We start from the raw sequence: 17,005 nt of genomic DNA on the forward strand, positions 1-17,005 counted from the left end.
AGGACCGTGGATTCAAGTTGTGCCTGTCTCAGAGCCTTCTACTTGTTTTTTTCCTTCTCTTCCCCACCTGCAGGGCTTTGCTGGAGCCGCATGTGAGTGTCCCGGGGGGTGTGGCTGCACCATCACTCTGCAGCCAGAACCCCACTCACCCCTTGCTCTGACTCCCTCAGCCCTCAGGCTTCTTGGTAATGATGCCAACAGACTTCTTGGCCGCCAGGACTAAGAGAGAGCACCAGGCTGCTGCCATGGGAGGAGAGCAGAAAATGAGGAAGGGGTCACTTCTCAGCAGTGAGGGGTCCTGCTTTCCCTTTGAGCCACAGAGGAGGCCAGGAGGGTCTAGCATCAGCCATGGTTGGACACAGTACGGGGCGGTGTGTTGCAAGTGCTGGCCTGGGTGAGAAGAGGGCATGTCATGTGGGGTTGGGGAAACACAGCGGCAGGATCTGTACCACACCTGGGGACTCCAGCTTTCCTGCTTTGGTGCTGGTCCTCGACCAAAGTCTCCATCTCCATGCACCCCCTCCAGAAGTTGCTGTTCTCCATGCTGCACATTTCGTCTTTGGTGCACTTCGACTATTAGAGGTTTCTGCCTTATATTGCACTGAAATCACTCTTCTTCCACTTCGGCCCACTCCCTGGAGCACACAGGGGGCCTGCTTCCTCTATTCCATGGCAGCCTTCTGGAGATCGAGGACCAGGAATGGGGCTCTTCTGTGGTGTCTCATCTCTATCTACCTTCCTGTTCATATTTCCTCTGCCCCCTGCCCACCTGCCTACCTGCCTTTGTTTCCTGAACGCATGGGCGTGGAATGTTCCCATGGCAGGAAGTGGGGGCATCACCTGGCCCTGGAGGAAGGTTCATGTTAGCAAAGATGACACTGGCTGGGGCAGACCCAGGGGACCAGCATGAGGGAGGAGAGGTAAAGATGACCACAGTGTGGGGATGGCTGGGGGTTAGCAATGACAGCCCTCACAGGTGCTTTTCCAAATAGTCCATGAAAGTTGGGAATTTTATCAGAACATGTTACTTTTGATTCACATTGTTATTGCTGTCGAACCTACCCCATCACTCAGTGTTTACTGATTACCTCTGGCCTCAGCACCATTTTCTTATCTTGATCTCATCTTTACATAGAACTCCTATAAAACAAAGCTGATAAGGACTCTTCTCCTATCAGATTTCTGTTGGTTCCTCATTGCTTTCAGGAAGGTAATCCTAATCCTCCCAAAATAGTTTGGGATTTAAGCACCCCCCCCCCCCAGACTGACCCATAGCTGTTTCTTTGTCCTTATCCATTCATACTGCTACCCTCTTCTTTCTCTGCCTCCCATGTGGCCCACATGGAGGTCCTTGGAAGGGCCGATTCAGGAGCTAAGTGGGCTTGTCTGACCAACCTGAGCCTCTGTTTCCTCGGTTTCTGTGTAATGAGGGTAATAACAGCCCCGCCATCACCACTGACCGTCTGCCATGAGGATGGGCTTAAGGCATTGGCCTGGGCTCTGTCAGGGATACCTCGCTGAGGAGGCTGGCTGGGATTGGACACACACACACCTCCGTGTCTTGGTGTTCACTGAGTAGAGTGCTCTGATGATTCAGAGGGCAGAACTCTTTGAATGGGTAGCCAGGTAAATCTGGGTCTTGATAGGTAAGCTGGAATTCAAAGATGGGAAAAGGCTTCTTAGGTGGATGGAGTTCTGTGGACAGAGGCTCAGAGGGTTAAGGAATTGAGAAGAGTGTAGGCAAAATACAGAGGTATGTTGTTAAGGTGGGGAAATGGAGCTGAAATAGTCTATGGGAAAAGGCTGAAAGGGGCCAAGTGCCAGGCCAAGGCACTTGACCTTGGAGTGTTGAGGGCAGTGTTGAGGAACCCTGAGGCTTCCTGAGCAGGACACCATCAGGGTGAAGCCAGGGTCTGCAGTGGTATCCTGAAGTCAAGGGGAAGGTGAACCCCCACGAAACGCTCTGGCTACAACTCGTTCCAGCTGCCTTGGTCGGTGAGGTGTGTGTAGACTGGCCAGCATAAGATGCTTGGTGGTCATGATGTCCAGCTGGCAGGGAGATTCCTCACTGAGAAATTGCTCCTTACAAAGGACATAGACCTGGAGGGAAGATTCTCCAGCAGTGTGGAGACAGAAATTCCACCCCATGAGGCCTGTAAATGGGAAGGGAAAATGACAGGCTGATGGTGAAAGCTGCTGCAGATGGTATGTCTGGGCGTGGACACACTCATTTCATGCTTCTGGGAGATTCCAGGAATCATGGGCTTTCTATCCTGATGCATTCTGGCCTCTTCAGGAGTAGGGCTCATTTCATGTGCTTTGTACCTGCATGACTACTGGAAGGGGGACATCATGAAAGAGACAGAGATGCGGAATGGAAAACATAACAAATGTACAACATTGTCCATTCCCGAAGCATCCTACAATGTAGCTGGTGAGCGGAAATGAAAATATAACATAAATTTGCATTTGGTTACTATGGTTACATTTTTCTAAACACTTGAAAATTTTTTCTCTTTGGAAATAATTTCAAACTACAGAAAAGTTACAAGAATAACAAAGTGAACAGTCCATGTACCCTTCACTTGATGCTTATTAATATTGTATCTCATTTGCTTTTGCCTTTTTTTTGCACTTTGAAGAAAAATTTGAGCATAGTTGACATACAATGTTACGTTAGTTTCAAGTGTACAGCGTAGTGATTTGACAAGTTTATACATTATGCTGTACTCGCCCCAAGTGTAGCTACCATCTGTCACCATACATGCTAGTACGGTATCATTGACTGTATTCCCTGTGCTGTACCTTATATTTCCGCAACATATTCATTCCATAACTAGAAGCCTGTATCTCCCGCTGCCCTTCACCCGTGTTGCCCATCCCCCTTTGTCCTCTCCTCTGGCAACCATCTTGTTTTTTCATTTATCTGTCTATAAGACGTGTGGACTGATTATTTTTCTTAAAATGTAATACTTTATTCCTATTTCATCATTTTCTATCCTAGATTTAGCCAGTGAGAGATACTTCTCTGGCTCCTGTGCCCTTATCGTGTTTTTGTTTTGCTTTTAATTAAAAAAAAATTTTTTTTTAGCATGTCCTTATTTGTTTCATCCTGTACCTACTCCACCCTAGCCCTGGAATCAGCCATTTTACCAAGACTCTTGGTTTCTTTTTTTTTTTTTAATTTTTTTAACGTTTATTTATTTTTGAGAAATAGAGACAGAGAATGAGCAGGGGAGGAACAGAGAGAGAGGGGGAGACACAGAATCTGAAGCAGGCTCCAGGCTCTGAGCTGTCAGCACAGAGCCCGACGCAGGGCTTGAACCCACGAACCATGAGATCATGGCCTGAGCCGAAGTCAGTTGCTTAACCTACTGAGCCACCCAGGCGCCCCAACTCTTGGTTTCTTTTAATAGACATGTATTATAGACCCAAGTCTGGGGGCCACGTGTGCTCATAACAACTGGACTGCCTTTGTTTCCATATTCTTTCAACAGAGCTGGGAAATGTATGCATTTACATGCACATACACATACTTACATTCATACATATACATCTTGTAGAAATCACAAATTCACATTAACACCTCTAATTCCAGTCCATCCCCAGAGGGTTCTTTCCAGTCTTCCTTTCTTCCATGTTTCTGTGTCCCTCCTTCCACAGTGAGGACCCTGGCTCCTAGGAACATGGACACATTTACTCAGTTGTTAAGTCCTGTAATAAATCCAAAATGATTCCAGCATTGTTTTGTCCATAGCACTACAAAACACAAAACTCCTGCAAAGAGTTTAGCATTTACTTGGGGTTCTTCCCTCACTCAATCCTGCCCAAGGCTGAGAGCATACAGTCAAGGGATCCTAAGCTACCCGAGCTAGTTTTGTCTTTCTTTTCTTTATCGTTGTGGTATTTGTTTGAAATACAACCAGATTCATTTGTCTCAATTCACTTCCACTTTAGGGTTATTTCCCCACCACCCCATCCTTTTTGATTTAATTGAAAAATTGTGATGTGTAGAACATTAATGTGGTTCCAAAAGTGAAAACTATAGAGAAAGGTATACTTAACAGTATCCCTCCTGCTTTGTCCCCTCCCTTCTATTTGTCCCCATTCTGCAGTTTCTGCTTTATCCTTTGGATACACCCTGAGGTAATATGCATGTTTCCTTATTTCCCCCTTTTTCATACATAAAGGGTAGAATACCAGGTACCTTTTTGTTGAAGCCTTTCTTATATCTTTTTTTTTCCTTTTGATCGAATGCACCATAAATAGAATTCTGATTTGGAACAAGTAGGCTTCTGTCACATGTTGAGCTGTTAGATTTCTAGGCACTTGTAAAAAGTCCGATGGTTTTGGGGCACCAGGGTGACTTAGACAGTTAAGCGTCCAACTTTGGCTCAGGTCATGATCTCACAGTTCATTTCGTGTCTTTGAGCCCCCCGTCAGGCTCTGCACTGACCGCTCAAAGCCTGGAGCCTGCTTTGGATTCTGTCTCTGTCTCTGTCTCTCTCTTTTTCTCAAAAATAAGTAAACATTTAAAAAAAGTCAGATTGTTTCTACCAATAACTTTGTTAAATCAACTTTTGTAGTAGTGATTATTACTTAGTCCCTTAGTAATGGCTTCTAAAATGATGAATTCTCATGTAAAATGGAAAACTTTGTTTCTTCATCTACTGAGGCTGATACAAAATTCGGTGGACTTGGGTGGGAATTTTCTAGAATGGAAGGATTGTTGAGATGGGAATGGGTTATTTTCAACTGAGCAGAGAGGGGTACAGGGTTGATGAGGTACTGGCTGGCCCATTGGGGTCACTCTGAGACTAGGATTTCATGCGTTGTTCTCTGCTTCTCTTAGTTCTGCTGGGATCATGTAGTTTAGAGCCCACTCAGAGATGTTTGCAGTTTTCCTCCCTTTGGTATTTGAGAAAGCTCCTCTGATTGCCTTTTTAATGCCCAGATTCAGCAGCTAAATATTATATCTTTGAACTTCACATTTGCCCAATGCTTTGTGATTTCCACAGTATTGTCTTAATCTCCGTGAAACAGTAGAACAAGTATTGTGTCTATACTGCAGCTGAGAAAACCCAAGCTCTGAAGAGACAAGTGATAGAGCTGGGACTAGAACCCAGGTCTTCAGACTGAGAGCCCAGTGTGGTCTAGGTCCATCACAAAGACCCCTCCTCCCACCCTTCTTCCTTCAGCCTGTCTCAGAGCCCACAGGAGGAGATTTATGCTTGCAAATCTCAGTTCTGTCCAAATCAGCAAATGTTACATGTCTGTTGAGTATTAGACCATTCAGAACTGTCTAAAAGCAGTTCAGAGGGTTTACATCAACAACTTTATTACCTAAACTTGTGTAATAGAGACTATTACTTAAAATAAATGGGCCATAAGCCTGGCAATGGTTTTTATTCTCAGAAATTTTACTCATAGTAGGATTTTATCTATGCATGTGTTCCTGTGTCTCAACAACCAAGAATGCACAACAGCAATAGAGCTTGTTAGAGAGTTATTTTTTTTTGTATTTCTAATGCAAAAAAATACTTCATAAAATATGATATTAAAGCAAAATCCTCTTTTATAAAGCCCTTAAATTTTTCTGGTAACTCTTTTGCTATCTTTGTAATCTTTTTCAAGAACTCAGATAGGATATGACTCTAGGAATAAGAATACCCTGTTTGTATTATAACCGTGTAAATTTCACACTTCAAGTTCAGAATCAAAACACAAAGATTTGTGCTTACTTTTGGCAGACTATACAAATGAGGCCCACCCGGTTGTTCTTTACAATGTATTTAAGAAAAGGGACATGTTGACATGTAAGCCTCCAGGGCCCCCACTTCATTCTCTAGGGATGGACATTATGGATTGGGTGTGACTTCTTCAAAATTCATATTGACTTGGTGAACCTCCCCAAAACTGAGTTATGCATGTCTTGTGTCTCAGGAGGCCTGGGAGGCCTAGAAGCCCCAAATCGTTCTGAGGGTCTGGTTTGCATGAACAGCAAGACGCCGCCTGTGATGGCCCTTCCTACGTGAGACAGGAAGGGATTCTCCCTTGCAGGAAAGGCCCCTGGGTGGAGTGCAGAAAGCATCTGAGTCTTAATCAGCTTTGGTTCACCCTGCGAACCCTCTGAGGTCAGCTCCCCTGCATGCCCAGCATGCCCCATAGCCCTGCCCTCTCCTCATTTTTTAGAGGGGGAAGGTGGGGATGGATTAGCCGTGACAGAGCCAAGGACAGGTTCTGGGGCATTCGGGAGGTGAGTGACTGGGAAGAAATGAGGTCATCCTTTTTTACTAGGCAGAGGGTAGTGCCTTGGTAAGGACTCCAGTTTTTAACTTGAAGCATCAGTGTCGCTGAGCATTCAAGTACCTGTTAGTCCCTTTTATAGCCCAGGGTGGAGGGCGAGAGGGAAGAGAGACAAGAGGGGTTGGCTTTATGAAGGCAGGTCATTTCCCCCTTTGTCGGTTGTCTGGGTTGGGGTGAAGAGGTCCCTGACAGGGAGACGTGGGGGCTTCGGGCTGGCAGGACGGCAGACGGAAGGCGGAGGTAACCTCCATCAGAATCCAGGGCCGTGTACGCAGAAACTGTGCTGAATCTCGTCCGCTTTTTTAGCAGCTTTTTAATCGTGCTTACGAAATCCATAACTCGTGTAACTTGGCTCCTGTAAGCATTCGCGGTTGGAAATGCAGATGGTTCCTTGTACATGAAAATTGGGTAATCATCCACCTGATTCCCAGGCTTGCCTGAACACATGTGGGATTCTATGTGTATGTGTGGATGTAGGACTGCAGACGCGAAAGGTGGAGTAAACAACGAGCAGTTGGGAACATTTACACGTCTGCCAAAGCCTTTCCAGGGCAGGTGTTCCCATAAATGGGCAACAAATTGTACTGCCTCTTCATCTCCTGCAGGGAAGACTTTTGGGGAAAGATCATGGCAAGAAGTGAGGGTTATGAACAACAATAGCATTTCACCAGTGCTCTGTTTCCTGCGTGGGAAGGGAGAACAGGGCCATGAGGGTGAGCCCCCTCCTGGCTCTTAGTTTGGACACAAGGGTCAGGAATGCTACCTTTGGCTGAAAATATTGAAGAAACCCTAAACTTGGTGCGTACCCTCTTTGACCACAGCTTAGCCCTCCTGGGTCCTTTCTCTTTGAAGTGTGACGCCAGCTTCCACTGGCATCTGGGGACATTCTGGGGGAGGTGGGGGACCTCTGAGTTCAAGCTAATGGCGGGGGGTGTCAGGAGACCCGCCATGACAGCACATGGTGATTTTGGCCTGGGCTCCTTGGGATTGTTCATTTTCTGAGACAGCGCATGTGTGTTGATGTGGTCTCTGCAGCTCTGACACCCACAGTCTTGCTTAGGAAGACACCGTCCTGTGTCCTGTCCACATGTGTGGCCTCTGTTGCTGTGCTTGTGTGGCTGTTACTCAGTGCTGTGTGTCCTGCCACAAGACTGTTGTGCAGCAGGACAGATGGCTCACGGTGCAGGTCCCTAGGGACGTCCTGACATGTGCTTGTTCTCTCCGCCTCCCTCAGAGAATTCTCAAAGGAAAGAGAGAAGGCTAAAGCCCGGGGAGATTTCCAGAAACTCCGGGAGAAGCAGCAGCTAGAGGAGGATCTAAAGGGCTACTTGGATTGGATCACCCAAGCAGAGGACATCGATCCTGAGAACGAGGAAGAAGGAGGAGAGGAAAGCAAACGCAACAGTATGTAGCACCTTCCTACTCCTGACCAGAGAGAGCTTGTGTGTGACTCACACCCCCACCAGGCAGAGAGACGTCTCTCCCCCTGGCCCGGCCTGTGGTCACGTACCCTGTCGGCTGCCCATCAGAGAGGACGGTGTGCTCATACCGCCTCTAAGATTCTGCCAGAGGCTCGGGTTTTAGAGTTGTACCTGGTTATGCGATTTTAAGGCAGAGGAGGGTCAGCCACACTCACCCACGGGGAATTCAGGAAGTCCCTTCTGTGTGGGCAGCAGCCATGGGAAGACACACGTTGACCCTGCAGCACAGGACACAAAGCCACGGCTCCTTCCTTCCCTTCAGAGGGACTGTGTTACTGGACAAGAACTTGAAGAGCAGGGTCCCTCACCAGCCTCGTGTGGCCGGAAGTGGCCCCCACCTGAGCTCTACATGGGGGCAGGGTGGGAGCGCAGATGCTTAGCCCATCAGGGGCTGGGAAGAAAGCAGCTGACCCATCTGGGCAGCGTTAGGTGGCGTGGGAGTCAGCGTAGCCGCTTGGAGCCCGCTCGCCTGGTCGTCTACCCTGGTACCAGGCACCACGGGCACTTTCTGCAGCAGGAAGGCCCGACGCCCAGCAAAGCCTGGCGTTAATTGCCATTGTCACCCAAGGTGTCTCTTTCACCACCTGCTTTCCTCATGGATGTGCCCTTATGCTTCCTGGGCCATCTGTGCCTCAGGTAAAAGCAGAGATTGATAGGGGCGCCTGGGTGGCGCAGTCGGTTAAGCGTCCGACTTCAGCCAGGTCACGATCTCGCGGTCCGTGAGTTCGAGCCCCGCGTCAGGCTCTGGGCTGATGGCTCGGAGCCTGGAGCCTGTTTCCGATTCTGTGTCTCCCTCTCTCTCTGCCCCTCCCCCGTTCATGCTCTGTCTCTCTCTGTCCCAAAAATAAATTAAAAAAAAAAACAAAAAACAGAGATTGACATTCAGCAGTGGATTTGACTGAGACGCTTGGACTTTGTTTGAAGTCTAGAATAGTTGATGGTAAAGACCAAGAACATGTCTCAAAGGTGTGCATCCCTCAAGAGGCCTGGGAACCAAAGGGGAAGGAGATGGCTGAGTGAGCCCCCTTGGGCAGGGGTCCTAAGACGGCGTGCAGTCACGCCTTCACTCAGCAAGGCGGGTGCTGGGTGTGGGGTCATCAGCAGTTTTCTTCTTCTGGGGGAGGGCAGGCCTGTGCTTGCCGAGGTGTCGCACCAGGGGACAGAGGTGTGGATTGCGAGGGGTGGTAAGCTGGGTGCAGGGTGCCGAGGGGGACGATGGCTGGCTGCAGGGCTCCAGCACGGAGCTGTGAGGCATTGGCCCTGAGCCTGGAAGGATGGACGGGTCTGAGGTCTGCCAGTGTCAGGAGAAACATCCTGAGCCACGGCAGAGGTATAAGAAGGACACTGAGGTTGTTTGTTCCTTTGGCCGGAGCACAGAGGGTATGCAGGGTAGGCAGGGGGAGGCTGGGTGAGGGAGGGCTTGTGCTGCCTCTGTGCATATGGAGGCTAAGTGGCCCACGGCTGACTGAGGTGGCCTTCGGCTGCTTCCAGCTGGGGACTCTGGGTCCCTGCTTCCATGGGGAGTGAGGCCTTCCTGCTGTCACAGTTGCAGATGATGGACTTAGTCCTGTGTGCTCCTGGGGGGCCGGTGGGGTGCAGGCCACTCCTCTCCCCTCCCTGCTGCTTCCCAGCGTCATTGGTGCTGCTCCCTCGAGGAGGAGGCTAGGGACTCAGTGGCTGAGCATCAGGAGGCTGCCGGAGGATTTCTAGAGCTGACTTTGTGTGCTGACTCTGAGATGGGAGTTCACAAGGGACTTTCGTCCCAGTTCCAAACTTGGTGCTGTCCTTTAGGTGACCGGGTGTAAGAAGGGTGTCTGTGTGTCTTCAAGGCATTTGAGCCTGAACTTGTGGTTTCCTCGCAGCCTCTGCACCTCCCGTGTGGCCGGCAATGAGTCACACTTGCAGCCTGGGGGATGCCTGCCTCACGTTTCCCCTCTTCCTTTCCAGACTCCATCTTTGGTGCTGACCTGGGAAGGTCTGCCAGCCCTTCCCTCCCTGTCCTGATGTGATATGTCATGTGTCAGCCGACACAAGTATTGTGCCTTCTCCTGAGTGAGAGCCTTCCTCGGCCAGTTTAGCTGTGCCCGATGGGGGGTGGGGGGACGCGTGAGCTTGTCATCTCTTCGTTGCCCCAGCTTCCTCACCCCTGTTAGCACTGCTAGCAGCAGCTGCGGTGGGACCACGCTTGTGGCCCGTGGCTGGAGGAGTGGGTGTTTTCACCGGACTCAAGGCGATGGCTTCTGCTAGTCCTGAGAGCCCACCCTGTCGTAGCCCAGTCCTTCCTGTGTCCTGCCAGTGTGTGTAAAGGACCTGGCCACGTGATGACAAAATCAGTTCCTCTGCCTTTGGAAACCTAGCTGAGGAGGGAAGACAGAGGGGGCGGTGCCTCAGCTTAAAACAGAACGGGCAAGCTGGCAATGTGATCAGGGGCCAGCAGTCTTCTGTGGGAGCCCCGTAAGGCACAGTGAAACAGCCCTGGGAGGAATGCAAGGGAGGCTCCTGAGAAGAGGTGGTGTTCCTGCTGAGCTCAAGGGAGGAACAGCCTGTGGCTTCAAAAAGTGGCAGAGAGGAGGGTACTTCTTAGGCTAGGGAAATCGCACAAACAAGGTACAGACGGTTATAAATGTTCCAAACCCTTAAGTGCATTGCTTAGTAGTATAATCAAGGAAAGAAATAACCCAGTTTCCTGTGGAGTGAGGCTCTGATTTCCCGAGTCACCAGATGCCCAGAGCCTTGATGATTAGGGTCTGAAATAAATACAGGGGCGCCTGGGTGACTCAGTCGGTTAAGTGTCTGACTTCGGCTCAGGTCATGATCTCATGAGTTCAAGCCCCGCATCAGGCTCTGTGCTGATAGCTCAGATCCTGGAGCCTGCTTCAGATTCTGTGTCTCCCTCCCCCTCTGCCCTCCCCTGCTTGCACTCTCGAGCTCTCTCTCTGTCTCTCTCAAAAATAAACATACATTAAAGAAAAAAAAGACATAAATCCCAGGTTTTGGGAGCCATGTAGGGATTTAACTGACTTAAGACAAGAGCCCCAAGTCTCCTCCCAGCAAGGAAGTGGGCCTCTCTGAATACATTCCCAGCAGCCCAGAACTTTTGGAGAAGGAAAGCTTCTGAGGTTTCTCAGGGACACCCCGTAGTGGCCATCCATTTTCTTCTTGTCACAGCCAGAAACCACAGGGGAAGGGGGTTTCCATGAGACCTGCATCATCCCCCTCGTCAGCCGACGATGGTTGATTTACCACCTGCACACGCCAGGTCTGGTCTCTGTCACCTGTTGGCAGGCAGTGCAGGTGGGCATTGCCGGTGCCAGCGTGCTCCCTGGGTGTGTAAGATCCATGCCCGCATAGTGAGCACCCCAGCCCTGCTCCTGCATTTTCTTTGGGAAAGGGGTTGGGACATTCCCTAGGGATCCTTGCCTTATTCACACTGCCTTGGGACATGTATGCCACTGACTGCCCTTTTTCAGCTGGGTCCTGGATGGGATCGGGACAGATTCCTTGCAGACATGGGGGGGATTAAGTGACAGTGTGACAGGAAACCCTTGCTAAGCCTCACCCTGTACAAGCAAAGGGGGTATCAGAAGCCATTAATAAGAGGTCATGAGACTTTGGAGGTAGAGGCTAGACAGCATGTAGATGCCCCTTCTCTGGAATGGGTATGACTGAGAATTTGGACTTGAGTGCTAGGCACACTACCCAGTGTCTCCAAGCCCCCATTTTCCTGTCTGTGAGAAGGGGATAAAGATATTTGCCCATGGAATCCTCTTGCACCATTGGTAGGAATGCAAATTGGTGCAGCTGCTCTGGAAAACAGCGTGGAGGTTCCTCAAAAAATTAAAAATAGATCTACCCTATGACCCAGCAATAGCACTGCTAGGAATTTACCCAAGGGATACAGGAGTGCTGATGAATAGGGGCACTTGTACCCTAGTGTTTATAGCAGTGCTTTCAACAATAGCCAAATTATGGAAAGAGCCTAAATGTCTATCCACTGATGAATGGATAAAGAAATTGTGGTTTATATACACAATGGAATACTACTTGGCAATGAGAAAGAATGAAATCTTGCCATTTACAGCAATGTGGATAGAACTGGAAGGTATTATGCTGAATGAAATAAGTCAGTCAGAGAAAGACATATCATGTTTTCACTCATATGTGGAACTTGAGAAACCTAACAGAAGACCATGGGGGAAGGTAAGGGGGAAAAATAGTTACAAACAGAGAGGGAAGGAGGCAAACCATAAGAGATTCTTAAATACAGAGAACAAACTGGGGGTTGATGGGGGTTGGGGGAGAGAGGAAAGTGGGTGATGGGCATGGAGGAGGGCACTTGTTGGAATGAGCAATGGGTGTTGTATGTAAGACAATTGGACAATATATTACGTTTAAAAAAAGGTGTTTGCCCATGGGATTGTCATGAGGATTAGATGGTCAATAACTAGTAAGGGTCACTATTGCCATAAGTGTACTTACTACTACTGTTGTCATCAGACTACAGTAAAACTTGACCTACACAGAATTATTCTTGCAGATTCTACAGGACCTCTGAACAACCTCAGGCTAAGGACCCCTTTTAGGAACACATCCCTGTACTTTCCTGTTCAGAGACTATACGGTTCTAAAGTATTGATGGGAGGCAAACCTGTTGACTCAGTCACGTTTGAGATATGGAAGCATGGCTTTCTGGTTCAACGACCATTTGTGGTTGGTTGATGCTTGCTGTTGGAGAGCAGATGTCAAATCAAGTGCTTAGAGCTGCGTACACATTATCTTTTCTCTCTAATCTAAATGTCACTGTCTGCGTCTGTGGTACCCAACTCTGGCTGTACATGACAGTCACCTGGGGAGTGCAGACACATCCTGATGCCATCACTCCACGCCCACAAAGACTAGTTTGTCTGCGGCGGGACCCAGGCATGATTTTATCTGCTGGTCCCTGGAGGTTCCCATGGGAAGCCAGGGTTGGGGGCTCTGCAATGCTATCACACTGAATGTCACACTGTTCTAGGCTTTCACTTGAAAGAAGGCAGGAGAAGCAGTCGGTCCATAACTGGACTCCCTGGTGGCTGTGGTGACTGGTAATTCTAGCTTTGTGCATTCATGGAATATCTAAAACGTCCATTCTATAAATTTGCTATTAGGAAGCTGGTGTTACATGGTTAATTGAATAGACAAAATTCCCTTGGAAGTTAGTTCCTAAGCATTTGGGATATTTTCAAGGATAATTTATTTAACTTTTTGCTGAGCTTCAAGTTTCTTAAGAAACCCTGCCAAATCTCAAAGTGATTTTTTAGACGTATGCAGCTGCTTCTGAGTTAACAATGGCGTTTTTCTAGGGCCATTAAAATCTGGAAGCCTAAATTCTATTTTAAACTCTTCTCATTGTCCATGATTAGTCTTTTTTTTTAAAAGAAGAAAACAAAAAGACATTAAAAATAATGAAATCATTTTAAAGGGAGCTCATTCTAAAATTCTGGCCAGAAAAGCAGGGCATTTTCACTGTGGGAACTATTAATGATCAATAGTCTCTGTAAGTGGGAATGCATGATGCCCACAAGGAGCTCTCTTCTTCCTCAGAGGTCCTAGAGGCTGCCCCTCCCCCTCCCATCGGGACTCTGCCCCTGCCCAGCAGGTGTCTGCCTGGAAGGTTGCCACAGCAGTTGCCTCCCCTGTGCCACTTGGATGTCTTTTGCTCTCTTGTTTGATTTGGGGGTTGGGCAGGAAACCAGGAAGGGCATAGCTGTTTGCAAGCACACAGCATGGAAATGTGTGGGTCCTGTTTCAAAGCCTGTGTCTTCAAAATATGACTTAGAAAACTGCTTTCATCACAATTAAACTACTTCAGGGCGCAAGTTCAAAATGGAAAATGTTCATTTAAAAGCTTTGTAAAGCAAACAGCTGCAGTTAGAAGTACGTATGATAAACCTGCATCAGGAGGGTTGCCCTCTCCATAGAGGTTGTTGGAAGTGCCTTTGACCAGGAGAGCCGACTGGGGTGGGCCCAGCGCTGGGGTCTTCTGGGAGACCCCCCTCCACTTAGGGTACTGTGGGGGCCAGATGGCTGCCCCGGGTAGGTCTCACAGGAGCTGGCGGAGACAGACACAGGGATGGTCGCCCCAGTGTGGACATGAGGAATAGCCAAGTGTAGAGTCCAAGTCAGGGTTGTGTTTGTTTTTAATGTTTTAATTACAAAAGTAATATATGCTCATTGCCAAGAATCAAAGTGTAGAAAGTATGAGGGAACCAGGCTGGGCAGTTGGGGGCCTGTGCTTCCCTCACCTGGGCCTGTAAGAACATACAGGTTTTCACAGCCCACACTCAGGTCCCCATCAGCTCACGTGGCTCAGCTCGCCTTTTGTACTGAACCATGAGTCATAAACGTCTTTCTGTGTTTTTTAAAACCACATTTTAGCTGTTTTCAATAAATTGTCATTATAAAGCTGCTACAATGAACTGTATACTCTCTAGCACCTGGACCTCTATAGCAGGTGTCAGAGGCGTGTCTTTATGCATCCTTTGTGTGATTGTCTGACAAATGTCTTCCTCTAACACGAGGAGACTGTGAGCTCCTTGGGGGTAGGTACAGGGTCTGTTCCTGTTCTCCACGGTGTGGCTGGAACCTGGCGTGGTCCTTGTCACACATATGAGCTCCCAATGATTGTTTGTTTGATGAAAGAACACAGAATAATAACATCTCACATGTATCAAGTGCTTCCTAAATGTCAGACACTGTTCTCAGGCCATGGGTGTACTCATCCATTATTCCTCACAGCACCGTGGGAGGCAAGAACTTGACAGATGAGGAAGTTGAAGCACAAAGAGGTTAAGTAGCTTCCCAGGGTCGCATGCTTGTCAAGTGGCCAAGCTGGGATTTGAACTCAGGTTCTGCTCGTTTTCACATGAGCCACCGTGAATCCACACAAATGCATGCACATGGATGTTCACATTCTTGTGGGAGAGAGTACCAGAAAGGGATTTGCTGGGTCCCAGACGATGCCCATTTTAGAAATGTGTCATGCCCGGTGGTCCTCATGCACATCACCATGTTATGGGTGCCCATTTCTCCATGTCCTTACCCACTCAGGATTCCTTCTGCTTCCCCCCGCTGCCCCTGCAGCCCTCTTCCTTGAGCGTGTGGCCTCTACCCTGAAGACTAGCCTACCTGCAGTCATAGCATATCCCAGAGCCCGAAAGAGCTGGAAACCCTACATTCATTTTTCTTGTGACCTAGTGGCCACAGGGGAGTTATACTCATAATGGTTGACCACGCCTTGCCAACACTTATATTTACTGTGTTTACTGTTTACCGTTTACTAACATAAGCAAAGACTTACCAAATCAGGTAACCTGTCCTTGGTCTTCCAGCCAGGAAGTGGTGGGGCTGAGGTTAGATCTGGCCTGTCCAAGTCCAGAGCCCATTATCAAACCCCCATGTGTCCTGACCCACAGGGCGATACGGGCTGGACCTGCCCACCCAGGACCCCTAACTGCTGCCAAGTGCCCTCTCCTAGTGCCCTTCTTAGCAGGGAAGCCAAACCCTAGGAAGCTTAGTCTCTGATGGGCTAGTTGGTTGTTTATTTAGGACAGGTTCCTAGGGTCAGGCATTTGGTATCCTAGCTATGGAAAACGCACTTCCCCTCTACTGGTTAGACCCCGAACGATAGATGTCCACGTGAGGAAGACAGTTCGGGATTCACGGATGTGGCCGCCTCTCGGGTCCTCTGGGCCCCGTTTCCCTTGCTCCTGCTGCTCTCTGCTGCCCTCTACTGAATTGTAATGACATTGCCTGTGTTCCACCTGAAGGAGTCACGGTGGCCGACCTGCTAAAAGAGGATAAGAAGAAAAGGAAGTTTTGCGGCTTTCGTCAACGCAGGGCTAAAGATCACGGTAAATGGCTGAGGTTGAACTTCCCCTCAGGAGACTCCTGTCCTGAGGCTTCTGGTGCTTTCTCCTTGCACATAGGCCTGGTGTGAAGTGCATGTGCCCGTGTGGTGTGTTTATAAGATGCCTATGTTTGAACTGCTTGATTTCTTTGAACCTCGGTCATGTTGTTTTCTTCTTGCCTTTACCCCAAATGTGTGGTTTGGCCAAGACAGCATTGCAGCTTCCTTTCTGTTTGAACTATACCTTTTAAAGAAGCAGTCGAACCCCTTTGGAACATTTAATTCAGCACGAATGTTCTTAGACTGGAAGACAGACTTCTTAAACACGTTTCCCCAGTGAGGCTTTTTCATCTAAACTGTTTAGAAATTCCAATGATGTTATTTGATTGATTTTTATTTTCCAGGTTACATTTTTCAAACAGCCTGCTGGTTTTCCACCCTCTGGTTGGTTTGTCCAGGACATGCTAAAACTAGCAGTTCCAGTTTCCAGAATGAAGTTAAAAATCTATTCCTAGGATGCAAAGATTTGGGGGCACTTGCCTTTGTCATTGGAATGAGGAAAGGGCTCGTGTGGGGCACAGTTAATTTTCAAGCTATGCTTTAAAAAAGGAATGCTAGGCTGGGTGTTGTATGTAAGTGATGAACCACGGGAATCTACCCCCAAAACCGAGAGCACACCTTACATACCGTATGTAAGCCAATTTGACAATAAATTATATTTTAAAAATAATAATAAATTTTAAAAATCTTTAAAAAAAAGTAAAAAAAAAAAAAGAATGCTAGGGGCGCCTGGGTGGTGCTCGACTCTTGGTTTCGGCTCAGGTCATGATCTCGCGGTTTGTGGGTTCAAGCCCCACGTCGGGCTCTGTGCCGATGGTGCAGAGCCTGCCTGGGATTCTCTCTCTCTCTCTGCCCCTCCCCTGGTCGTGCTGTCTTTCTCTCTCAAAATAAATTAATTAATTTTTAAAAAAGAATGCTAAACATAGACCCTTATTGTAAACCCTGGGGTCAGAGGCAGGAACGTCCGCACGTAGGGCAGTTAGGCAGACAACTCATGTCGTGTGCTACCTGCCAGGTCACCACTATAGTCTTAAAGTGTCGTGAAGCTTTGCCTGTGCATACCACATGGTCCGCCTAGTTACTGCCACTGAGATGGGCCTTGGTCAGACTCTGGAGGAAGAGTCTATTTGACTGTAAATAGTGACACAAAGCCAACTGCCAAGGCAGCAGAGGGGACACATTACATTGTGGCCGTAGCCTCTCCCATCATGGGAATGCTGAGCTTGTAGATTGTAGGACCCAGACTTGAACAAGACACAGGCGGACTGAC

General features: G+C 48.4%; 1 protein-coding gene across 1 annotated transcript in view; it reads left to right on the forward strand.

Moving 5' to 3' along the window:
• CACNA1D (calcium voltage-gated channel subunit alpha1 D) overlaps positions 1-17,005 on the forward strand; it is a 301,425-nt gene that overhangs the window by 189,893 nt on the left and 94,527 nt on the right. Inside the window, 1 exon segment of the mRNA XM_019417198.2 lies at positions 7,541-7,710. Coding sequence (XP_019272743.2) covers positions 7,541-7,710 — 170 coding nt within the window.

The sequence above is a fragment of the Panthera pardus genome, unplaced genomic scaffold, assembly GCF_024362965.1.
Source record: "Panthera pardus isolate Hobbes unplaced genomic scaffold, ASM2436296v1 HiC_scaffold_8, whole genome shotgun sequence".
NCBI lineage: Eukaryota > Metazoa > Chordata > Mammalia > Carnivora > Felidae > Panthera > Panthera pardus.